The sequence below is a fragment of the Mauremys reevesii genome, linkage group 2 (genome assembly GCF_016161935.1).
Source record: "Mauremys reevesii isolate NIE-2019 linkage group 2, ASM1616193v1, whole genome shotgun sequence".
NCBI lineage: Eukaryota > Metazoa > Chordata > Testudines > Geoemydidae > Mauremys > Mauremys reevesii.
This window is the reverse complement of record NC_052624.1, coordinates 130,509,185-130,536,210: the sequence shown is the minus strand read 5'-3', so window position 1 is coordinate 130,536,210 and position 27,026 is coordinate 130,509,185. Positions and strand designations below refer to the sequence as shown.

Below are 27,026 nucleotides of genomic sequence, written 5' to 3'. Positions count from 1 at the left end.
CATTTGCTTCAATGAGCTATTGAAGTAGAGATTTTTATATTTAACTGGACTCAAGCAAAAGTCTCATGAGTTTTCAGAGTTATTCAAGCACTTGCCAGAAATCATCTTTGTCTGTCTGCCATGCAATCGGGAAAGGTCTGTCCAGATACGAGTGTCAAAATGAGTAGTTAATGTTTAGTCTTAGATTATTTTTTAAGATGAAAAAACATCATATATTGAGTGCAATGGGTTGCAGCTCTGAGGAACCTTTGCAGAACCTTGATAAAGTTTTCTGGACCATGGACCTTCGTGCAATAGTCAAAAACAGACCAGAAAAAATGTGTTAAGATTTGACAGTTTTGATTGTTTTAGAGCAATGTCCAGCCAAGATTGTGGGTCCAAGAGAAAAGTGCAGAGTCAGTGTCTCAGTTAATTCATTTCAGAATGCTAGAGCTGAGAAACCAGTGTGCAGGGCTGCCAGATGGCATGCATCATGTGTGACAATCACACGTTTGGCAGCCTTGTCCGCATTCCCACATTACCCAGTGTGTAAGGCACCTAACTGAGCTGTGTAAAGCATACAGGGATTTACTTGCTAGTGTGCCTGTGGGTCTCTAGAGGCCCCTCTGCCATCTGCTAAGGAAGCAGCCTCATCCCTAGAACCAGCAGCTGGGAGGTGGTGGTGGCTCATGAAATCAGGTGGAGCAGCAGAATAAGGGCTTGGCTACACTTACGGTTTGCAGCGCTGGTAGTTTGCAGCGCTGGTCATCCAGCTGTGTAGGAGCAGCGCTGGTGTGTGGCCACACTCACAGCTACCAGCGCTGGTGTGTGGCCACATTTGCAGCATTTCCAGCACTGTTGGGAGTGATGCATTATGGGCAGCTATCCCAGCATTCAAGTGGCCACAACGTGCTTTTCAAAAGAGGGGGGTGAAGTGGGGTCTAGTGTGACAGGGAGCGGGGGGAAAGAGAGAGTGGATTTTTGGAGCCAACACTGTGTGTTTAGCTTCCTGACTTGAAAAATCAGAACATTTTTCTGACCCCTTAGTCTTAACTCTTAATTGCAAACAGCCTGCACGACTCCCCGCTGTTTCCCTGCCTGCCTCTCATTTGATTGTTTACAGCCAGGTACAGATGATCACAGCAAACAGGAGCTATGTTTGTTTTTTAGATAGCAGCAGCGGCAACGGAGGAGCTCCACAGAGCTGTTCACAACAGGGAGGAGGATCTCATTTGATTGTTCACAGATTGATCACAGCAAACAGGAGCTGATAAGCAGCTCCGGTAGAAACGGAGCTCCGGAGGTTCACAACAAAACAAAGACAGGCTGCATAACAAAACAAAGGGAGTAATTTTAGTTAAAAGCATTCTGGGATATCTCCTTATTCCCCGGAGGCCAATAAAAGCGCTGGTGTGTGTCCACACTTGATGAGCAGCGCTGGATCACCAGCGCTGCAATCGCTACACCCCAACCTGGCCAGGTGTACAGCCAGCGCTGCAGCCAGGGAGTTGCAGCGCTGGTTGTGCCCTGCAGGTGTGGACGGGGTGTAATTGCAGCGCTGGAAAGCCTCTACCAGCGCTGCAACTTGCAAGTGTAGCCAAGCCCTAAGATGGGACCTTTGCTTCAGTCTTCACGGCTGAGGATGTTAGGGAGATTCCCAAACCTGATCAGGTGACAAATCTGAGGAACTGTCACAGATTGAAGTATCACTAGAGGATGTTTTGGAATTAATTGATAAACTCAACATTAACAAGTCACCGGGACCAGATGGCATTCACCCAAGAGTTCTGAAAGAACTCAAATGTGAAGTTGCGGAACTATTAACTAAGGTTTGTAACCTGTCCTTTAAATCGGCTTCGGTACCCAATGACTGGAAGTTAGCTAATGTAACGCCAATATTTAAAAAGGGCTCTAGGGGTGATCCCGGCAATTACAGAGCGGTAAGTCTAACGTTGGTACCGGGCAAATTAGTTGAAACAATAGTAAAGAATAAAATTGTCAGACGCATACAAAAACATAAATTGTTGGGCAAAAGTCAACATGGTTTCTGTAAAGGGAAATCGTGTCTTACTAATCTATTAGAGTTCTTTGAAGGGGTCAACAAACATGTGGACAAGGGGGATCCGGTGGACATAGTGTACTTAGATTTCCAGAAAGCCTTTGACAAGGTCCCTCACCAAAGGCTCTTACGTAAATTAAGCTGTCATGGGATAAAAGGAAAGGTCCTTTCATGGATTGAGAACTGGTTAAAGGACAGGGAACAAAGGGTAGGAATTAATGGTAAATTCTCAGAATGGAGAGGGGTAACTAGTGGTGTTCCCCAAGGGTCAGTCCTAGGACCAATCCTATTCAATTTATTCATAAATGATCTGGAGAAAGGGGTAAACAGTGAGATGGCAAAGTTTGCAGATGATACTAAACTACTCAAGATAGTTAAGACCAAAGCAGATTGTGAAGAACTTCAAAAAGATCTCACAAAACTAAGTGATTGGGCAACAAAATGGCAAATGAAATTTAATGTGGATAAATGTAAAGTAATGCACATTGGAAAAAATAACCCCAACTATACATACAACATGATGGGGGCAAATTTAGCTACAACGAGTCAGGAAAAAGATCTTGGAGTTATCGTGGATAGTTCTCTGAAGATGTCCACGCAGTGTGCAGAGGCGGTCAAAAAAGCAAACAGGATGTTAGGAATCATTAAAAAGGGGATAGAGAATAAGACTGAGAATATATTATTGCCCTTATATAAATCCATGGTACGCCCACATCTCGAATACTGTGTACAGATGTGGTCTCCTCACCTCAAAAATGATATTCTAGCACTAGAAAAGGTTCAGAAAAGAGCAACTAAAATGATTAGGGGTTTAGAGAGGGTCCCATATGAGGAAAGATTAAAGAGGCTAGGACTCTTCAGTTTGGAAAAGAGAAGACTAAGGGGGGACATGATAGAGGTATATAAAATCATGAGTGATGTTGAGAAAGTGGATAAGGAAAAGTTATTTACTTATTCCCATAATACAAGAACTAGGGGTCACCAAATGAAATTAATAGGCAGCAGGTTTAAAACAAATAAAAGGAAGTTCTTCTTCACGCAGCGCACAGTCAACTTGTGGAACTCCTTACCTGAGGAGGTTGTGAAGGCTAGGACTATAACAATGTTTAAAAGGGGACTGGATAAATTCATGGTGGCTAAGTCCATAAATGGCTATTAGCCAGGATGGGTAAGAATGGTGTCCCTAGCCTCTGTTCGTCAGAGGATGGAGATGGATGGCAGGAGAGAGATCACTTGATCATTGCCTGTTAGGTTCACTCCCTCAGGGGCACCTGGCATTGGCCACTGTCGGTAGACAGATACTGGGCTAGATGGACCTTTGGTCTGACCCGGTACAGCCTTTCTTATGTTCTTATGTTCTTACGTTCTATGACCTGATAATCAGTCCCAGGTTCCCCATTGCTCCCATCATCCCCAACAAGGAACCTCTAGCAGACTCCAAGCTTCCAGTGGCCAACTCATCTGGGAGCCCAAGCATTGTATCACACCCCCCCCCCGCAAGACCCATTTAGCCCTCACCAGCAGGAGGAGCCTCCCCAGACACCCTTGAACACCTCCCCACCTACCTGCTTGAGCCAGGTCTGACAAGTTTTGTGTAACTCCATGACCTACTCTCCCCCACCACCACTGCTCAGGGCAAGGTGAGTTGACCGTAAATTTAAATGTATGGGTATATGTGGATTATTTGTAAATATGAAAAGTAGTTCATTACATAATTTGCATACGTTTCTACATACGGAGTAGAACAAAACTTGGCAGCTATGGGTGAACTGCTTCACATTTTATTGTATTATTTTTATATAATCATTACCTAAATAGCACAACAGGTGTTCATGACTTTTTACAAACACAGAGACATGGTCTCTTCCCTGAGGAGCTCACAGTGTAATTGGGACAGACACGTAAAAACAAATTCACAGTTAAGTAAAAGAGAGGCTAGAAATCAGCAATGTGCGGCTGAGGGAAATATAAAGTTTTAAAATTGGGATTGAAAGGATGCTGGGGGGTTGTTTGGGGAAGAATATATAAAAAGTTTTATTGTGGATGAAATAGAGCAGTGCAGAGGGTATATCTCAGAGGTCACTGTCAAAGACTGGAGGTTTTCATGATGGAGAAAGAGGGGTGGGAGCGACAACATATGGAAGATATAGTAGATAGAAGACTTTTAAAAGTATATATTTATTCTTAGAAAGTGTGAGCTGAAATAATGTCTTGTCCAATTCCATAGTAAGCTGTTCTTCAATAGGATGAACAGATTGATGCAAATAGTATTGTGAGATTTGACGTCAATGCCATAGTAGATGACAGATGTTGTTGAAGTTTAATGATGCAATATAGGAGGATTTCATCCTTTGCAATCTTTTGCCCTTCTTTTTCTATATAAGACATTCTGAGCTGCCTTCAGCATATCAGGCAGCATCCAAAGAAACAAAGCCCAGTATTTGATTTGGATGATTTCTCTGAAGATGTTTCATAATATCTATGCTGTCCATATAACCAACTCTTCCCTTCTCCTGCCACCAAAATAGACACCCAAATTATCTGCATTTTGCATAGAATAGAAAAAAAAACATGACATAGATCATCGGGAATGATAAAAATTGCTCAAAACCATAGATGTTAAATGTTGTCTTTGAAAAAGGACACGGATGAGGAATACAGAAAATGCTATTATTATTTCTTTGGAGAAAAGTGTAAAATGAGTTTGTACTAATAAAGGAAGAAGAGGAAGGTATATTTGCTTCTTTTATTCTCATTTTAGATTCAGAATTTTCTGTTTGATTTCGGCCCTCAAAGTAGATGGTGATAAAGGTATATGCATTTACTCTCGTTTTGCGGGGAAGTATCACATTATCATTAGCATATGCATTCCCAACTACTCTTGCTCCTAATATGTGGCTTGTTATCCAGTGGTTTACATTCATAAGTGGATATTATAGCAACTTAAGGCTAAAATTTTTCCTGCCCTCTGGGTTCTGGTGGGGGGTTGCTTTACCAGGGGGAGGGGAGTCTGAACCCCACTCCTTAGTCCCTTTATGTCATCTGGAATATGGGGCTCACTGCTCCCCTAGGAGTGTCTGAGCCCTGCTCCATGCCCCCCTGTATGTATGCCAGGATTTGGGGAAGCTATGCACCTCTGGGTATGGAGCTTATAACAGGCATGCTTGGAGCATAGGCAAAGAATGTACTGCTGGGACTGGAGTGAGAAGCTGGAAACAGGTATACTCGACAACTATCAGAAACTCTCCAGCAGGGAAAGGAAACACCCACTGACATAAATGGGCAGTTCACACTGCTCAGAGCTATTGTTTCTCACTATATTCATCTCCATCATGTATTCTCTCAGAGGTGAATCTTACTGAGATGAATAGACTTCTCTCAGCCTGCAAATTTGAAGTTTGAAACCCACCCTGGGCAGAAAACTGAGAATGAACTATAAAAGTTTGGGAAAAATCAGTCTCTGTCCTGTTTGTGTGTGTTGTGTTTGTTTTGTTTTTTAAGAAATGTAATCTGAGTACAGCAAGTGGAACTGTTATGGGGAGGGGGATAAATGAGAATGGGTGATAGGGGAGGGAAGATGGGTTAGGGGAGTGGGTAGGGACTAGTGGGAGGAGAAAAGACAGGTGGGGCTGGAGAATATGGGAGGTAGCAGAGGAAGTTGGGGGGTTTGAGGTGGGAGTCCTGTCAGCCCTGAATTCTCCCCTTCACTCTCTGTATGTGTGATGGGATTTTGGGGAGCCCTACACCTCCGTAGGGGTCTGAGTCCCTCTCCTTGACTGCTGTTTGTTCTGGGATCTTGGAGACTGCTTCTCGTAGGGTATCTGAGCCCTTTTCGCAGCCCCTACATGTAAGCTGTGATCTGAGGTGGGGAGATTGAAGATAACATAAACATCTGAAATCTATAAAATGAATAGTTCAGACACACATCAGCTCTGTGTTGGGTCATGGTGGGGAGGAGGGCTGGCCAGAATGTGTTGGGGAGTGGCCAACTTGGAAGATAGGTAAGCTGGGTAGACCTGAAGTATGGCTGGAGAAGCTTAGCTGAAACAGTGGTGGGAATTCCAGCTGGAGGTGGGTATTGAGAATGAGTGGCTCGGCTCAGTGTGCAGTTCAGCTACATAACTAAGGTAGGTGTAGCTGTACCACATGGCAGACGGATACGTTGGAGCAACTTGGAGGAGCTGTGATTGTGATGTGAGGAGATGTGGGTCTAGTCCCCCCATGTTTCATCAGAGGAAGGAAGTTTGGTATGCACCTTGAGGTTCCTGAGTGCATCATTTCAATATAGAATTCTGTAGGTTGTGTCAATAGAAAAGCCCTGAGGACTTCTTGCCCTGGGTATTGTTAGTAATGAGGTTGGATATAAGAGCAGTCTGTGGATTTAATGGTGAGTATGAGAAATTGATATCCTGTGATAGATTTACATGATATCCTGAGTGCAAGTGTGAAAGGGTTGTAAAAGGCTTTGAAGCGGTTGTTAAATATTATAAATGTGGTATTCTGCTGGGGGAGGTATCCAGGGCCAATCAGCAGGGGGTGGGCATTTGGCCGGGCCTCAAGCTCAAAGGGGGCCTCAAATTTCGACACTTGTTAATTTTCATCTATTTAAATTGGATTGCAAGCCAAAGGAATTGCTTCGAGAAATAGTCGAACTTGGAGTCTCTGAGGTGTTTCCTAATATCACAATTGCGTATTTTTGTCAGTTTGCCTGCATCAGTGGCTTCAGGTGAACACACCTTCAACGTGTTGAAGCAGGTAAAGAACTATCACCGTTGAACTATGGGACAAGAGCGTTTGAATGGGCTCACCATATTTAATATCAACTGTGACATTGCACAAAAGCTAGATTTTTCCTCAATAATTAGTGCATTTGCACAGACAAAGGGTAGAAAAGCATTTGTTAAATAAAAAATATTCAAATTATGTCTCACTTTTTTTTTTTTGGTGCCTTATTTTGTTTTCATGTGTCATCATTGTAGCAGTGGAGATAAATCTGCAAGTTTTGCGTGTGTTGTTATGGCAGGGTCTGATGCTGCTTTGAGCTGGAGGTTGTCCAAAAGCCAGAAGAGAGAGATCAGGAAGGATTTTTTTCAGGATGTGTTCCCCATTGAGTATGGGTTGTAGTTGTTTAATAATATCCTGTATGTGTTCCAGTGTCGGGTAGTAGGTGCTAAATAAGGATGTGCGGTCAAATGTTTTGCGTTTTTTCCCCTCCAGTATTGAAGCACGTTCTCTTGGGGTATTTGAGTTGGCTGTTCCATGATATGATGATGATACTTCTCTGGTGGAATGTCCTTGTTTGCTGAAGGTGGTTTTAAGTGTGTTAATGTGCGTATCCTGGACTTTCTCCTCAAAGTATATTTTGTGGTATCTGAGGATCTGGCTGTAGATAACAGATTTCTTAGTGTGTTTGGGGTTGTTACTGGATCTGTGGATGTAAGTGTGGTGATCCATGGGTTTCTTGTACATAGTTGTCTACAGGGTTCCATTGCTGAAGCTGATTGGGGTGTCCAGGAAGCCAATGCTGATGTTGGAGTGTTCTAGAGAGAGTTGGATGGTTGTTGTTGAAGTTGTGGTAGAAATCTATGAGGGAGTTTAGGTCATCTGTCCAGAGATTGAAAATATAATTGATGTATCTGAGGTATATCATTGGTTTTGTGGTGCATTTGTCTTGTGATTTTGTGTTGTTGTATTTTTTTGGCTGGGGGGATTGGTCATTTTAGGAAATAATAGAACAAGAGATTTCCATCTCAAGGAAATTCTTCTTCTCCTAACGTTAAAAAAAAAAGGTGGGATGGGGAAACTGTGTTTCTAAGGCACAAATGTCTGTGTCTGTTTTAAGTGTTCATTGTTGTTAGCTTGCATAAAAGAAATTTTTGTCATGTTCAATAATGTATCTGTGATTAATGGTTATCTGTGTACCAGCATAGCTATTATCACTATGTGCCATTTTAGTTACTTGGGTAATTTGTCAACTCCCTATATCAAAGAGGCAGTATATAAATATGAATATCCATTGGCTCAATTAAATCAATCAATCAATCAATAATACCGGTAATTATTCAGAGCTGATTCAGTTGCTCCCACCCCTTTTATGATGGCAAGTGACCTTTAAGGTTTATGCTGTTGTTTAAGCTGTAGCAATTCACCCTGGAAGGCAGTTTCAGGCAGCAATGATTATTAAACATCAGTATTTAATACGTTTCATTTCCAGCAAATCTTATACTCATTTCCCTACTTGTTCTAGACAGACTGGATGTCACCATTGCTTGATCTCTGAAAGCCTGTGACATATAAGAAAGCATTAACAAAATAAGTGTTGGGGAGGGTGGGGGAAAAGAAATTATCTTGCAGCTAACCTATGTATTTCCACAAGTGACTTCAGATTAGGAAGCTTTTTACAGATCTAATGGTGAACCTACTTCAGTTGGAAGACTGAGAAATAGGCCTTTTCTAAACTTTCAGTTCTCTTAACATCTCTGACCAGTGGTAGCAATGGAGGTGTCCAGAAATGATTCCCATAATGTATTTAGTCTGCTGTATATTATTGCGTGAATACAGTAGATGCCAAAAATGTGGATCTGAGAACTACCAACAGAAGCCAGGGACAGGTGTCTGATCTGCAAATTGGCGGTGCCTGAATCCTGGTTAGCCAAGTCCCCATGTTCAGCCCACAGTGGATCTTCCTCTGTAGCTGGGAACTGAGGACAAAGCTGATCCATTTCGGCTCCTTCCTCTTCATCCTTCAGAGACCTCAACAAAAGAAGCATTTTCTAATCCTCTATCAAGGAAATTACCAGTAAAAATATAATAGTTTTAAATGTAGGGTAAAATTTACCTCATTGCCAACACAAGGCACTTCTTATAGGCCCCACGTTAAGAATTTGAATGGGGCTGGAAAGGTAAACCTCTCATAGACTGATGAACTGGAGGTGAAATTTCATTCTTAGCATGACCCTTCTAGCATGTTGTTAGTTCGTCTCTCCTTGCTCCAAAATTTGAACATCCCTGCTAGAAATATTACACAATTTCCTGGGTGGTGTAACATAAATGTTGCACTGCACTACTGAAATCTGAAGTGCCCTAATATCAGACAGTGTCACTGGTGCTAAATAAATGGGATATGCCACCAGTATACAAACTGCTATACTACAGAGGGGAAAAAATGTAAATATGCTCCAGTTCACAGATTCTGTGACTCAGTCTGGGTTTTGAAAGCCAACTCATTTGGCACATCTTAAATCATAAGTATTGTTGTTGAAAACTAGAGAAGGTAGCGTATTAGTGGTGAATTAGCATATTAAGGAACATCTAATTTGTTATCTATACAGACATCTTGATTTTTGAGAATGTTTGGGGTTATTTATTTTTATTTTGTTATTGCATGACTGAAACAATTCAGCAAAATTGTCATGAATTTGCAAAACATTTCACTGTTGCTGATCCTGCATTTTTCACCAAAACAAATTTTTAACTGAAAATATTTGTTCAACTCTGATCATTATTTTCCTTTTCCCTCTTCACTTACGACTGTTGGGATCCCTCAAAGTCCTGCTCTTACAAACAGGAAGTCATTCAGCTTCTACCCTGGGGAGCCAGGGTTGGTGAGGCATCTATAAAGTTATTACACTGATGTAGGGTATGGTGAGTATCTCCTGTGACTTATTCTCCAAATTTTCCCTCTTTGCACAGCAGAATTGCACCAGTTCTTCTGCCAAAGGACTCTCCATGATGATGGAGGCATAAGCTGGATTTGGCCCTCTCTGTGTGCAGCCTACAGTATTTTCAAAATTAGAACAGTTGAGGGAACTAGATGGCTTTGGGGGCTAGTGATAGAATTCAGCTGTAGATGACTAGTTAGATTCCAGATCCTTGAAAGATAACTCCATTTGATGATTGTTTTTAACCTATGTGAAATGAGCTGGTGAAACTAGTTCAGTTGGTTATTAGAGGCTTGTGTCATAAAATCCACCATTACAATTGGTAATCTTATTAGCACTCCCAGCAGAGAATTGAAAGGAGATGGAGACTAAATGGTCCTTTGATTCTGGGGTTTACATAAGTGGAGTAATATGGTAAAGCTTATTCTTTGGGGCAGGGACCAGCTTTTTGTTCTATGCCTTTACAGTGTCTAGCACAATGGGATCCTGGTCCTTGACTAGGTTCCTACAAATAAAGAAGAAGAACTGCCACGGGCTATGTGATACCTGCTCTGTGGTTAAATTAGGAATGTTATCCTCCAGTATCTTTAGCAATCTGACATTTGAGCTCTAAATGACATTTAAAGAAAGGGAAATAATAGAACAATTATAGTTGAGAGTGAATTTCATTGGAAGCCTGTGTATGGAAGGGACTGAACAATATATGGAGCAGTTAAAAATAGCCCTTAAATAAAGGGATGTGTGTCTGACATACATATGATATCTTTTCATAATAGCAGAAGTGTTTCTGCATAAGTAGCTATACTTGAAAATTTGGTATTCATGCAGAGTGCTAGAGAAATTTGAAAGGTCTCTGCGCAGAGGAGGACACGCACAGCTCAGAACCCTTTTGGAGGGTTTGTAATCAAAATCATTCCGCCTCATCAGTAAGGAGAATCAGAAATATTTGTAGCACAGATACAAGATTCTGTCCTAGGAAATACTACGTTTGCATTGCTATTGGCTGTAGGAGACAGGGATTTTGTATTTTGCAGAAAACCTAAGGAAGAAAAAGAACTTAACTATAAAATTAGGGAAAACTCTTGCACCCGATATGCTAGCCTTCAGTTAAAGGGAAACTTGTTATTAAATCAGAAATCTCTCTCTCTCTCTCTCTCTCTCTCTCAAAAAAAAAAAAAAACCCCACAAAGCCACCATTGTCTTTTCCAGCAAAAGTGGGAATTAAGAACAAGGACAAAAATTGTGTATTCCGGCATCTAAAAGACTACAGAGAAATAATTGGGAGAGATTGTGAAAAGTCAGTTGGAGATTGACAGCTGGATTAAAAAAGACACAAAATCTTATTTACTGTACTGAGTCAGTTTGATGTTGCTTTTTTACTTATTTTTTAGTGTTTATCCGAGATATGATCTGGGGTTTAGGAGTTAGAATTTCAGAAATATTTCCTGCTGTTGTTTAATACCTGAGTTATTTAATACCTGATAATTTTATTAAATATTTAAAAGCAGTTGCTGTATCAATCCCTAGAGAGATGTTTATTGCAGTCAGCGGTATGATGTAGTTGTTTTTAATTAGACATCAAACACCTCAGAAGTGCAAAACAAGGCTTCAGCCTTCTTTTTGGTGACTGAGGTCTTTGTGTATATATTGTTTCACAGTCACCCCTGTTTTTTCTGTTCTTACTTCCCTTCTCTTGTCAATGGACCCCTAATATGCTTCAATATTTTAAAAGTATAGTAAAGCCTGGTAGCTGGAAGTTTCTTTAGGCAGAAGACCCCAGAGTGTCTCTATCCACTCAAAGAACAGGAGTACTTGTGGCACCTTAGAGACTAACAAATTTATTTGAGCATAAGCTTTCATGGGCTAAAACCCACTTCATCGGATGCATGCAGTGAAAAGATATATATACACAGAGAATATGAAAAATGGGTGTTGCCATACTAACTATAACAAGAGCAATCAATTAAGGTGGGCTATTATCAGCAGAAGAAAAAAAATGTTTGTAGTGATAATCGGGATGGCCCATTTCCAACAGTTGACAAGAACATGTGATTAACAGTAGGAGGGGAAAAATTAGCATGGGGAAATAGTTTTTACTTTGTGTAATGACACATCTACTCCCAGTCTTTATTCAAGCCTAATTTAATGGTGTCAAGTTTGCAAATTAATTCCAATTAGGCAGCTTCTAGTTGGAGTCTGTTTTTGAAGTTCTTATGTTGGATTATTGTGACTTTGAGGTCTATAACTGAGTGACCAGGGAGGTTGAAGTGTTCTCCAACTGGTTTTTGAATGTTATAATTCTTGACATCTAGTTTGTGTCCATTTATTCTTTTGCATAGAGACTGTGCAGTTTGGAAATGGGCCATCCTGATTATCACTACAAAAGTTTTTTTTTCTCCTGCTGATAATAGCCCACCTTAATTAATTGCTCTTGTTATAGTTAGTATAGCAACACCCATTTTTCATGTTCTCTGTGTATATATATCTTCCTACTGTATTTTTCACTGCATGCATCCAATGAAGTAGGTTTTAGCCCACAAAAGCTTATGCTCAAATAAATTTGTTAGTCTCTAAGGTGCCACAAGTACTCCTCATTCTTTTTGCCGATACAGACTAACACAGCTACCACTCTGAAATCTATTCACTCGCTATTCCTGAAACATTCTTTGGGTCTTTTTCTTCCACATTCCATAAACTGTGGATGTCCAACACAGCAGGTTAAACATGAGTGAGACAGTACTTGCCTGTGTAGCTATTTCCTTGTGGTTCAATTACAGAGACAATGGAGAAGATTGTGTAGTGCCATAGTTCTTTGTAAAATTACATGGATAGCTGCTGTATAATAGTTTTGTATAAAACCTCACAAAGCCACACTAAACTAAATAATGAAAAAGAGAAGAATTTCTCCTTATTGTACAGTCTTAAGAATGTGCTATCCCTGGCTAACTACAATAGAAGTCATACAGAATAATATGGGAATATTTATCCTATATTTTAGTATAAAGAGTACATTGTGATAAATTAAATATACAGTTTTATACAAAATAGTGGGTTGTGAATTGACACCAATAGATGTCACTGATAAATTTAAATCACGTGTATTTCTCAAATATCCCTCATAGTGATTCTGAAGTAAATGGAAAACAGATAGAAAGAAAACGGTGGTCTAGAAAGAGGCATCACCATAACAGAGTCTTATTATATGGTATATGTTTTAGACAGTGCCATTTTTAATGTTATTGGAAATAGCACACAGAGTAAGTGTATTATAAGGTACTCACCTGCTATCTTTTTTATGGTGTGTATTTCAGTTCTGAAAGAAAATAATTTCTGATGGAACCTCATTGGATATGTGTATGTAACACCAACAAACCCCAGTCCTTGTGGGCAGGATCGAACATGGGATCACTGGAGCTAAATGCATGAGCCTCTATTGCATGAGCTAAAAGCCACATGGCCCTTAGCTAAGGCTGGAGAGCAGGCTTGTTAATCTTGACGTGGTCTCAGTCCCACTAGAGGGGACAGAACACCACACCCAGGAGGTGTGTGGGTTACAAGTACACTTGGTGGTAGGGGTGTGATTCCCAGCTTGAGACGACCTACTTGCAGTAGCTGTCATCGAGCTAGCATGCCAAAAATAGCAGTGTAACTAGGGTAGCATGGGCAAGGCAAGTGACAGGAGGGGTAAACACCCCAAGTAGAAACATGCCCAGACCTCCTGGGTACGTATTTGGTTAGCTAGCCTGAGCCTCTGCTCATGCTACTGCAGCTACTCTATTGTTTTTGGCATGATAGCTTGATGAGAACAAGCCTGAGTATGTCTGCTTAAGTGGGGAATCCCATCCCCAGCTCCAAGTGTAGACATACCCTTTGTTGTTGAAATGAAGATATTTATCAGCGCTTGTCACTGAGAAATAATAGGAACAATTTCAATTCATAACATTTCCATTTATCCATGTGTTTTTAAATACATATACACAGTGGCCAAATTGTTCAAAAGTTTGGGCACCTAACCAGGGGATCATGAAGGAGCTGGGTACCTAGAGGTTTTTCAAAACAGGGGTTTGCTCCTGTCTAATTTATCAGAATGCTCCAAAAGGGCAGAAGTATTCAGTGTTGGGGGATAAGTGCCCAAACACTGTTTTCAGAAGGGACTGCAATGCTCAAAGGCTGCTTCAAGTACTCAGAAGTATGATTAAGCACAGGTTAAGGTGCTAAAAAGGCAGCCCTGCTTTGACAGCTTTGCAGTCTGTGAACCCATAAAACTGACAGTGTGCAGAGTATGTCTCTTCCCCCCTTCCCACTGTATATTAGAGTGTGAGAGAAATAGACAACATTTACTGAGTGTTTTGGGTTGTTATAGGGAAGAAAGAAGAGAATCAGAATAAAGGCAAGATCTGGGAGGTTGTTGGAAGGATTAACAGTTACACCAAGATTTAATAACTGGAGGGCTAGAGATAAAGAGGGCAGTATTAGGGAAGTATAGGTATAGCATCTAACTTTGCTGGATCTATACGTCAGAAGTAAGCTTGAAAGGATTCGATTTTTATTGGTAACTATCAGTAAATGTTGATTTCACACTATGTTGTATACACGCTAACTGTTGATAATAATAAAAATTTACAAACAGGCAAAGTAGGAAAATGCTTCTTGAGAACTTAGTGTAGTTTGGTTTCAAAATACTCACTTTGAATATTTTGACATAAAATGGATGTTGTGTTTTAACAGCTATAAAGCTTAAGCTTTCTGAATCTCAGCATCTTCTATCATTAAGTAATTATTGTCTGACACCCCCACCCCACACTATCTGTCTCCTCCTTCCCACAATTGTGAAAATTTAAATAGATGAAAATTGTAAAAAATGCTTAAAACCCATAATTTCGTGCAACTGTGAAAATTTAAAATTTAAATAGCTAATCCTCTAAAAACAATCTTAAAAGATTTATGTTATCCATTGAATTAAAAAAAAAAATCAAATTCTGCCTAATCAAATCATTCTCAGGGAAAGGAGAGAGCGGACAAAGGGGTTGAAAGGTCAGAGAGTAACAGGATCTGTAAGCCTTGAAGCACAGGACATACGGAGTTACTGACTTGCCCCTGAAACCATCCAGCAACCATATGATAAACTGAAGGGAGAGCCAGAGAGGCTGAAAGAGACATGCCTTTTCCAAATTAGTCAGGGGTCAGAAATTGGCATCTTTTCCACAGAGGTATTTCAAAGGATCATCAAGTCTGCTGCCTCTTCAGACCTAGACAACTTCCTAAATAGATTACAGGACAAATTATTTTCCCTATAGATAGACAAATCCAATATGGAATTCTGCAGGAACTGTATGTATGGAGAACTTCCCATTTCCACAAGGCATCACAGATGGCAATAGACATCCCTCTGAGTGGAACAAAGGTAGACAATGCAACCTATAAAAATAGGAAACAAAGATATTCCCCAAGTATTGTCACTATCTGTGGGAAGAGGCTGTTACAGATATACATACTTAGGTACATGGCACTCTTAAACTGATGCTTGGTCAATGTTGTCACATAAGAAACATGCATTTATACCAGGGGTGGGCAAACATTTTGGCCTGAGAGTCATATCTGGGTATGGAAATTGTATGCTGGGCCATGAATGCTCACAAAATTGGGGGCTGGGGTGCATGAGGAGGTGAGAGCTCTGGCTGCAGGTGCAGGCTTGGGGGTGGGCCCAGAAATGAGGAGTTCAGGGTGCAGGAGGGTACTCCGGACTGGGACCGAGGGGTTCGGAGAGTGGGAGAGGGATCAGGGCTGGGGCAGGGGGTTGGGGCATGGGAGGGGGATCAGGGGTGCAGGCTCCGGATGGTGCTTACCTCAAGCAGCTCCCAGAAGCAGCAGCATGTCCCTTCTCAGTTTCCTACATGGAGGTGCAGCCAGGTGGCAATTTGTGCTGCCCTGTCCACAAGCACTGCCCTGCAGCTTCCATTGGCCACAGTTCCCAGACAACGGGAGCTGCAAGGGCAGCACTTGGGGATTGGGCAGCATGCGGAGCCCTCTGGAGGAGCAGGAGGGGGGACATGCCGCTGCTTCCGGGAGCCACGTGGAGTGGGGCAAGTCCCTGACCCCAGTCCCTGGCTGGAGCAAGTCCTGGACCCCACTCCCCGGCAGAAGCTTGAGGGCTGGATTAAAATGTCTGGAGGGCCGGATGTGTCCCCTGGGCAGTAGTTTGCCCACCCCTGATTTACAAGGCCACCCAGAGGAGGGGGGCAAGTGGGGCAATTTGCCCCGGGTCCCGCAGGGGCCCCCATGAGAGTTTTTGGGGCCCCTGGACCGGGGTCCTTCACTCGCTCCGGGGACCCCGGAAAACTCTCGTGGAGCCCGGGCCCCTGGAGCTTCTTCCACTCCGGGTCTTCGGCGGCGGGGGGTCCTTCCGCCCTGGGGCAAAGGACCCCCTGCCGCCGAATTACCGCCGAAGTGGGACCCGCCGCCGAAGTGCCAGGTCTTCTGCAGTAATTCGGCGTCAGGGGGCCCCCACCGCGGGTCTTTGGGGCACTTCGGTGGTGGGTCCCGGAGCGGAAGGACCCCCGCCGCCAAATTACCGCCAACAAAGACCCCAGACCCCCTGAATCCTCTGGGCGGCCCTGCTGATTTATACAGTATTTCAGCAGGCAGACTACATTTCACTCATTCGACATTCATAATATTAAGGTGACTGTCTGACTTTATGTGTTGATAAGAAACATCTTGGAGAAGAGGAGAGGAAGATCCAGTTGCCAGCTTAGACCTTTATGTGAATAATGCAAATATTCACAATTTAGTTAGATAAGGTAAAAACTAATTACAAATGGAGTTAACATATACTGCAGGGCATCAACCAACTACTAACTGAGGTTAGGAAGAGGCTTTCCCCCCCTATTTCTGTAGTTGATTCATATGAGGATTTTATACCTTATTCTGAAATTTTTGCTACTAGTCACTAATGGGGACAGTATAATGGTGTGCATGGACCCATGGTCTGATCCAATGTGGCAGTTCCTGTGTTCCTTCTGACTCCTTCTTAATGGGGACTCTGCTTTAAGGTCCTCTTCATTTGTATTCTTTTCTGGACTTCAAGCATACATAGCTTCCAAAGGATCAGTTTTTCACTTATTTATAGCTATGATGAAGTTCAAAATGTGATTGTGTATGCCAAGCCTGAAAAGTCATAAACTTGATTTAGATAGATTGCTAGTATTACAGACACAGGCTTTTCTGATAATGGGATCTTAGCATTTCTACAATCCTTGTTATGCATCTGAACTTTCCACACATGATAGGTACACTTTTCTGAATAGCCCGTTTATATAATTATGTTCCCCAATATAAATATTACTTTTAGAATGCTGTCTTCTTTTTCCCTCATAGAGTGCAAGGACAAATATAAACCCCCATGGACAGACAAAGATTTGTTACTACCTGATGCTTTCAATTTCTGAATCCATGCAATGTCCACATCAATGAGTTCAGCAAAGACCAGAGATTACATTTCCAGCAGAAATTTTACTTTACTCATTCTTGTTGGGGGAGGGGGAAGAAATCTTTATTGGAGGGTTTCCTAGTACATGTAGATGTTTTGTTATTTGTACCCAAAAGGGACAATATATTTAATTCACTATACTAAATTGTTTCTCAGAAAAGTACATCTTTTGATACAGTATGGTACATTCTTCCCTAAAGTAGGTTTCAGCACAGATGCTGCTCGCTTGGTGCTGAACTATAATTTTTTGATGTACTGACTTCTAGAGCCGTTACTTCTAGAAATTTTTCTTTTAAGCTGAAAGCTGACAGAGAAGAGCCGCAGGCAGTTAGTACTGGCTATTTCAATAACTACAAACATATATTTTTTCTAATATTCATGTTGGATCTAATGTTACAAGATGAATCAGGAAGCTTCAGGTATCTTTAGAATCAAAAACTATGTTCCTTCTTTGATAATGAAGCTATTATTTTTCTGGACTTCACATTTTTATTGTGTTAATCACTGAAAAAGAAAAGCCATATAAATAAGTTGCAGGCAGATAGACTGAGATAGTGTACACATTACAGTTCTAATCTTTGTATTGTGTAGAACTGATCAAATAAGTGACAAATAATGTATCTAATTAAGATAGTTCTTGACCCCATTAAGGCTCCTTTATATGGATAATTAATTCTCAATTCGACCAGTCCAGGGGAATCCTAGTATGTCAGCTACTATTCCACTTTCCTCCCAGATCCCCCTCCTGTATAATGGATTTTATGGAGCAAAAGGGGGCAGGAACAGGATATCACTGCATCTGGATGGTTCCTGGCTGCTGGAATGAGCAACTTGAGATTGCTCAATTTTCACCAGGAAGTGGCGTAGTCCCCTGTGACTTCAGAATGAGGGTATGTAAAGGTAGGGTGACCAGATGTCCCGATTTTATAGGAACAGTCCCAATTTTTGGAGCTTTTTCTTACATAGGCACCTATTGCCCCCCACCCCCTGCCCGATTTTTCACACTTGCTATCTGGTCACCCTATGTAAAGGTGTCTTAGAGTCATCTTTGCCCGCTCCTTCCTATCTGTGTTGGGCTTACTAGGGATTCAGCCCAGGATGTAGGTCACAAAATTTAGCAGTAGTGCTAGCTATAGGATTTCAAAGGGAGAACACCACTTTACCTCCCAGCCCAGATGCTACACTCCAGAGATACCTTGCAATGTTTCCGTTAAGTTTTACTTTAGAGACTTGAATGGGAAGAAGGCTTATGGCTCCCAATTCAGTTTCTTAAATACTGAAATTGAGGCAGGAAGAGGACTGCAAAAGTCACCTAGGAGACACTATAGGTTTTGGTTCCTTTGCAGCTATGGCCCCTAACATTTTAAAAGGGGGGAAACAAACAAAACAAAACATTTGGTTAAATGTTGGTGGGGCTGGAAGGTGGAATGGGGAGGAAGAAGATAATTAAAAGTATACTTAGATTGTCAGCTGTGGGATAGACCATCTTTCTATTATTCACATGACTGGGGCACCTAAGTGCTACCAAACTACAAATAAAAAAAATAGTAAAATAAAAAATTCTTCTGTGACTCAGGGTCCCCTTGATGCCAGCTGACAGAGAACACAGGGGGTGCATAAGATTTTACCGGGATCCCCTAAGTCAGATCAAATAAGATCTGTCACCAAAGGGTGGCATGTGAGGTCTCTATCAAGAGCCTGTAGCCCACTGATCACAATAATCATTGTGAAATGTATGGCTGGATAATATGTAAGGAGTCATATATCTATACCAAAAATTATGTTCTTTAGGTTTGCGTTAAGACAGGACACCAGGAGGTCATTTTGGGTGCCTTCAATTTTCAGTGTCCAATTTGAAGTATCTTAAGTTGAGCCTATTTTCAGAGGGTGGGTCCTCAGTGCTGCTTTTGCACAAGTCCATTCTACTTCTGGTACGTGCAAGCCCTGTGTACTAAAGTAGAATATGTTTTCCCATCGTGGTACCCATCTAGGCAGCACATGTGCCCTCCACAAACTCATTCTCCCAGCCAAAAATGTAAAAGGTGGAGCCACCTCTACTCCCCTACAGTGCCTTCTCACTGCCCACGGTTGGGTAGTTGGCGCTGCATGTTACAAAACTGAGTAATCCAAATTGGTGGCGATTTTAGAAAATATTAACTCTGACCATGACTAAATGGGCCAGATGCCATCTTGTGCCCTAATAATGAAAGGCATTATGGCACCTATTCAGCATGTTCCTATCCCTGGGTCTGCATTACATTGCCAATTCCTCAAGGCATGAATACTAGATTAATATTAAGTGCTTGTCTATAAACAAGTTAATTTGTTGCAGGCTGGGATGTAAATCTACAGTGCAACAGTGTGACACGCACTAACTGTGTGAATCCTGCTGCCGTGCACTGAAAAAAATTCCGTAGTGCAGAACTTTTAGTGCACTGCATCAGGGTCCACACGGACAGTTGTGCATGGCACATTAGTGTGCTGTAGATTCACACTCTAGCTTGCCACACACTAGCTCTTCAGATAGACTTGCCCTAAGTCATAGATATTAGATGTCTACATGTGTTTGGAAATGAAAACAGAAATCTATGACTTTGAATGTATTAATTGTAAACTTCAAAAACCAGGCAGGGTTTAATAAACATATTTAAAATTATTTAAATGAATATAAGTTAGACAGTTTTCAGCCTTGTGTTTTGTCACTGTCAAATAAAGCTAATACCTAACCCAAGTATTTTTTCCCATAAAAAGGGTAATGCCTTCAAGAGGAAGGTCCTGAATTTAATTTCCTTATATGCTTGCTCCCTGAACATAGATATAAAGATTTGCATCCAAGGCATTCAGAAACTTACCTAGCACTTTTTTGCACAGGGAAAAAGATTCAAGATCTAAAATCTATGTTCTCATTAAAAAGTATATATTCATAACCTCACATGAACAAATAAATAGATCTATAATGGTAACAGCTAAAAAGGTTTTGGGTTTTCTTTATGGGCAGTGTGGCAGAGCTCTGACCTTGCCCCTGTGGGTCCTGCACTTCTAGGCGGCTAATGCTAGCCTCAGTGGCTCACTGTGACCCTCCACATAGCCCTTCTCTCTAGGGCCAGGGTTATAGTCTACTGAGCCCTTTTCATCATAGGCCTGCAAGGAGGTTGGAGAGAGAACTCCCACAGTCTCTGTTGTTCCTTGGGCTTATTTCAGAACAGTTTAGCCTCCTGTCCTGACAGGGGCCTGACTTCCCCTCCCAGGAGATATTCCTGTAGTGGTGGGTTGGGGGGAACCCGGGCCCACCCTCTACTCCAGGTTCCAGCCCAGGTTCCAGCCCAGGGACCCTAATGGTAGCAGCTGTTGGCAGCCGACCTTTCACTGCCAGAGTTGCTACATTTGTCTGAGCCACTTCCCCACAGCTCTCCTGCTTCTCCCTTCTTCACTCTTACCTTAGGGCTCCCTTACCGATGGTTTGAGGGTGTCTTCAGTAACCAGCCCTTCAGCCGCACTTCCTCTCCTCTGGCTCCCTGGCTCTCCTCTGCCTGACTGGAGTGAGCCCTTTTTATAGTATCAGCGGGGCCTTAATTTAGAGTCAGGTGGTCACATTAACTTAATGGCCTCACCTGAATCTTTGCAGGTTAATTAGAGTGAGGTGTTCTCATTAGCCTGGAGCAGCCCCTGCTCTGGTCAGTCAGGGAACAGAAAACTGTTAATCCAGTGGCCAGTATATTTGCCTTCTGCTATTCTGCTGTACCCAACTGGCCTGGGTCTATCACAGCAGGTACAACTGATAATATCCTATTCCCCATTATAAGTGTAGGAAATAGATGTTCAAGCTAGTAATATCCTACCCATATGTATAAAGGTACAAGACAACTTCTTAATTGTGACTATTGTAGTTGAACCTTTACACCTATGTAATTAGGAACAATTTATCAAGGTTTGTGGTGGATTCTTCATCACTGAACATTTTTTAAATCAAGACTGGATGCTTTTCTAAAAGATATACTGACGTTCTATGGCCTGTGTTATACAGCAGGTCAAACACGTTGATCACTATGGTCCCTTCCGGTCTTGGAATGTATGAATTACCGTAATGAAGCATGAGTGACTGTACCCTTTTCTGACAGTTCTTGACATGTAAAGGAGGAATAGAAAGATCATGCATGGTAGTGAAGTGTACTTATTGTACATATTATTACTCAATTTACCTTAAGTACCATGTTATCTTCCACAGCAGAAAATATACCTATGCTATCTAGTGTATATGCTCATGAATTTCCATCATTCCTGTATAATATAAATGATGATCACCATTTCCAGCTTGATTGATTTTAAGCATCAACACTAAACAGAGCTAAATCCCCATGGCTGATCAACACCAAAAAGCTTCCATTGATTTCACCTGGAGTTATGCAGGCAAAAGAGTGATAACTGCAGGTCCTGAAAATTCCAGCTGAATTGCACATGACCGTTCTGGTCCTGGTTCAAGCTTCATGCTTCCTAAATGTTTCTAATGCTCTTAAAATTAAAGGATACTCCATTCTTAGGATCTCATGCCACAATCACTTATCTGTGTGCTTGGCTTTACTCACATACACAGTTCTATTGATGTCATTGAAATTCCATGGCCGAGTAAAGTTAAGTATGTGCATAAGTGCAGTATTAGGACCATAATCCATAAATAAAATAAAATGTATCTTTTCAAAGACATAATTTCATTTCTAAAAGCAACCTTTTCCTCTTATAAAAATGAAGGGAGGGAGTGCAGGAAGAGCAGTTATAGAGGAGGTTTTTTTAAATATTACAAGGCAAAGCATTGTCTTTTGAAAGTTTGTTTTTGTTTTAATTCAATTATTTAAAATGATAGGACACAATTTATAATTAAATCTTTTATATGTCAATAACTGATCAGAACTGGATTTTTTTAAAATTTCAGTGCTGTCCAAATTATCAATATTTAAAATATTTATAGGAAATTAACACATTTTATACTTGACTTGAAAGTTATTGTTTAGCATTCTTTGATCAGCTTCATTATACAGAGTAGGTTTAAATCTGAGTGGTAGTGCTGTACTACTGAGTTTTTTTTAAATGTAGGGGTTTTGTATAATTTACCCAAGATTTGTTTCTTTTCTAATGTATACTTTTTTTTTTACAGTTCAACAGAAGAGCAGTTTCATTGGCAAACGCAAGGTAAAGTATATCTTGGATGGATTCCGTATCTACATATATTTCCCCAGTAATGTCTATGATATCCAAAAGGGAACAAAGAGTTAGAAGAATCATGGATATTATGTTCTAGCCTTCATTAATTATTAATTATCCCCATAGAGAAGTGGCAGTAATTGGTGTTGACACAAATGGTTGTAGAACAGGACAGTGTCGTGTACAAAGTTTCAGTAATTAAACCTGAATTTTTCAATATGCTTATCGATAGCAAACACCATACTTTTAAAGGATGGTGTTTCAAAGTATGGATATAGGTGCATTTTTTCTGGGCCTGCCCATTCCAGCCTCCTTTGAAAATTAGACCTTAAATGTTACCATTCCCTTGACTAGCTGAGAATTTTAATTGGTTCTAAGTCATTGTTTTTATCTTTTGTATTTTCTTTCTATTCTTTAACATTTTTTATAATTTTTATTACAGATGGTCAGAAGGATATAGAGGATGAGCTCACAACTGGTCTTGAGCTGGTGGACTCCTGTATTAGATCACTGCAGGAGTCAGGAATACTTGATCCACAGGACTACTCAACTAGTGAAAGTAAGTTTCCAGGAACTTGCCTTTCTTTGTCTGGAGCTCCAGAATCCAGAACTATTATTTGCAGTACTTTATGCTTTTAAGATGAAAGTACATTGTGTCATAATGGTTTTCTCATTTCATCTGTCAACATTGGCAGCAGGTAATATAAATGGAATTATCTGTAAATATGCTTATTACCCACTTCCTTATGTGGATTACAATCTGTAAAGAGCTCCCAAGAACTTCAGAAGCTATGGCCAAAAATCAGATAGTTTGATAACTGTTACTTTAAGGAATAGATCCCTTCATATTGTATAGCTGTGACATCCAAGAAGGTCATACTAAAGATTTCAGTGTCGGTACTAGAAGACTTGTAACCAATAGGATTACAGTATGCAAAGGCACCAAAATAAATTGTATTCCAATTGGGCAAATCGTCAGAATGTCTGATATCACAGTTTCACCACACAGCTATGAACTACTCAATAAGGCTAAAATTTGCAAAAGATTACATGAGTCCAAGCAACCCAAGAAATGGCCCTCAATATGAGTGAGAGCAGGTAATGGGCATCCTGACAGATTTCAAAGGTGATAGCTGGACTTGTCAAACGCGCCGGAGCACCTTGAGGCATCTATGAAAGGAGGTGGGCTGGGTGCTGAATGGTCAAACTATATTTTCAGACCTATGCAGTGGGGTAGCTGGGTCCTTTGCCATAACCAGCTGCTTGCAAATTAGTTGTGGTTCAGGTCTGCCGTCAACCACTTTGGAAACATTGGGGGCAGTCTCTCCAGTTGGGGAGAGAAACAGATTGGCTGAGAAGCCAGAAGTGGGGAACAGGGACTAATATTTTGGAGGGTCGGACTGGCAGTTTGAGGGGGAACACTGAGACTGGCAGTGAGATTAGATCTTTCTGGGCAATGAGACTTTGACAGGGATGAGAAGCCTGACTGGGACCAGCTAGGTTAGGAGAACTGGACTGGGATGAGGAACACAGAGGTCGGGAAGTTAGCCTTAATTTATTCCCTTGTGCATATACATTATTATACAGTCTTTAATTACATAACATACTATTTTTCCACAGGCCCCAGTGCACAGGCTGGACTTGTTCTGGGGATGAATTATGGCTGGGGAATGCAGGAGGGTGTAGACTGTAGGACCCCAAATTCAGTTATTGCAGAAGCTGGAAGGTGTGTAGTGAATGAGCAAGGGACAGAGGGAAGAGAAATGAAGGTCTCATGTTTAAGGCAACTGAATGCTGCCTGGAAAATTGGATTCTATCCCTGCCACTATGTCAGAGTTTCTGTGCGATGCTGAGCAAAATCACTTAAACCAGACTTTTCACATTTGGTCAGTAATTGTGTGTTCCTCATTTTCTGGATGTCTGACTTGAGAGGTTGGAGTCTGATTTGCAGGTGCTGTACTCTCCCAGCTGTGACTGAAGTCAATGGCAACTGTGCATATTAAGTGCTATATAATGGTACCTAATCTGAAAAATCAGATCCTAGGTGTCTCAAATTGGGCACTCAAAATTAATGGATACTTTTGATCTTAATCTCTCTATGCCTCGGTTCCCCATTTGTAAAATTAGGATAATAACAATCCTTTATCTCACAGGGCTGTTGTGAAAATAAATTAATTAATATTTGTGCAGCACTTAGATATTGTAGTGATGAGCACCATAGAAAAGCCCATGAAGAAATTAATAATTCTGTATTCAGAGCTGGGTTAGTGTGCAGTAAATAAGGCCTAGGTCAGTGTATTGAACAATGAAGATAAAACTAAATATTAAATATTAAACCATCCATCCTGTGCACTGAATGAGGCAGGGGTGTTGTAGAAAAATAGTAGGTGATCATGTAATTAATAACTGTATCAAAATGCATACACATATGGAGGCCAATTAAGGTTGCACAGGCAACCTTAATTCTGGCATTTCCTAACTTTTTAGTACTTGACTTTGCAACCTTTATAATGAAAAATATGTACGTCTAGAATACACTAAAGACCTGATTGAAGATATGTCTGAGGTGCCTTAGCAGTCCCTGTTTTTTGGTCAGGCCAGATTTTTGAATTTGCTATATCAGAGACTGCCCGAGGATATGCCTACTACTGACTTCACTATGTGCTCCTCTGACCTGAGTGTATCCAGTAGAACAATCCATTCTATCGGTGGCTGTTCCTCGGGGAGGGATTAGTATGTCTGTGTTTTGAACAGCCTTTATAATACAGCTTTACACATTCCCTGCTTCCCTCTGAAGCTGTTTTGAGAAGCAGCTACATAGCAGGCAGCTATTGTAATAGACTCCCTAAATCCCAAAGATCACTTCACATGTGGTACCTGTGTACTAACAAGTGTAAGCCATGGAAAAAATGGCTAAGGGGATATGGATATCACCACATGAAAGGGGAATCATGAGGAGTAGTAGCTGTATTAGTCATTGACTGTGGTGTTCTGGTATTTACTTTTTGCTGATGGTGAGTCTGGATAACTATTTGACTGACATGTTGGAGTGCAGTGATCATTTATTTTTTTAAAGTTCCCAGGCTGTTCTAAGGAGGGAACCCATTGGATATATGTAAGGTATAAAGATTGGCAGATTCAGAACAATGATGTTACTCTTGGGAGTTCCTCTGCTGTGGTGTGCCTGGAACAAGAGTGTGGAGATCTGAAGGCCGCTCCTGTCCCAACGCCCATCTCCCCATGCCCACCCACCTCAATAAACCAATATTTAGCTGAGTCCAGCAAAAATGTTTTCTCTGTTTCAGTGCTAGTCCTTGGATCAGTTTGTCATTATGTAGTAAAGTAGTTGTTGAAAATGTAATAATTGGCAGTCATCCTGCACAGGGGCAATCACTGGTCTCTTTCACAGTCGAGCTTGACACTTTGTTGGTGGACACTGTCTCAGGCTCTCACACTGGTGTCCTGTGCATTGACTTTGTGGGCTCTATTCCACACTCCTCTAAAAGTTATGGATGTATCTTGGTATTTGTGGATTCGCTAACTGAACAGAAATCTTTCTCACACAAAAAAAAAAAAAAAACAGGAGTACTTGTGGCACCTTAAAGATTAACAAATTTATTTTAGCATGAGCTTTCGTGAGCTGCAGCTCACTTCTTCGGATGCATAGAATGGAACACACAGACAGGGGATATTTATACATACAGAGAACATGAAAAGGTGGAAGTATGCATACCAACAGTCAGAGTCTAATCAATTGAGATGAGCTATCGTTAGCAGGAGGAAAAAAACTTTTTGAAGTGATAATTAAGATGGCCCATAGAAGGTGTGAGGAGAACTTAACATAGGGAAATAGATTCAATTGGTGTAATGACCCAACCATTCCCAGTCTTTGTTTAGGCCACAGTTAATAGTATCTAGTTTGCATATTAATTCAAGTTCAGCAGTTTCTCTTTGGAGTCTGTTTTTGAAGTTTTTTTGTTGCAAAATTGCCACCTTCAAGTCTGTCACTGAGTGGTTAGAGAGGTTGAAGTGTTCTCCCACTGGTTTTTTAATGTTATGATTCCTGATGTCAGATTTGTGTCCATTTATTCTTTTGCGTAGAGACTGTCCGGTTTGGCCAATGTACATGGCAGAGGGGCATTGCTGGCACATGATGGCATATATCACGTTGGTAGATGTGCAGGTGTACGAGCCCCTGATGGCGTGTCTGATGTGATTAGGTCCTGTGATGGTGTCACTTGAATGGATATGTGGACAGAGCTGGCATCGGGCTTTGTTGCAAGGATAGGTTCCTGGGTTAGTGTTTATGTTGTATGGTGTGCGGTTGCTGGTGAGTATTTGCTTCAGGTTGGGAGGCTGTCTATAAGTGAGGACTGGCCTGTCTCCCAAGATCTGTGAGAGTGAGGGATCATCTTTAAGGATAGGTTGTAAATCTTTGATGATGCGCTGGAGAGGTTTTAGTTGGGGGCTGTAGGTGATGGCTAGTGGTGTTCTGTTATTTTCTTTTTTAGGCCTGTCCTGTAGTAGGTGGCTTCTGGGTACTCTGACAGAGCCAGAAGAGTACACCAACTGAATCTATTTCCCTATGTTAAGTTCTCCTGTGTTGTTTTTTTTGCGGATACAGACTAACACGGCTGCTACT

The 27,026-nt window shown here is 41.3% G+C and overlaps 1 protein-coding gene across 3 annotated transcripts in view; it reads left to right on the top strand.

Annotated features, from left to right (window-relative positions):
• Positions 1–27,026, top strand: part of CTNND2 (catenin delta 2) — a 1,145,701-nt gene that overhangs the window by 608,729 nt on the left and 509,946 nt on the right. For all 3 annotated transcript variants that reach the window (XM_039524144.1, XM_039524145.1, XM_039524146.1), the window contains exons 4-5: positions 22,338–22,372; positions 22,827–22,943. In XM_039524144.1, the coding sequence (XP_039380078.1) occupies positions 22,338–22,372; positions 22,827–22,943 (152 nt within the window). The remainder of the gene's footprint in view (positions 1–22,337; positions 22,373–22,826; positions 22,944–27,026) is intronic.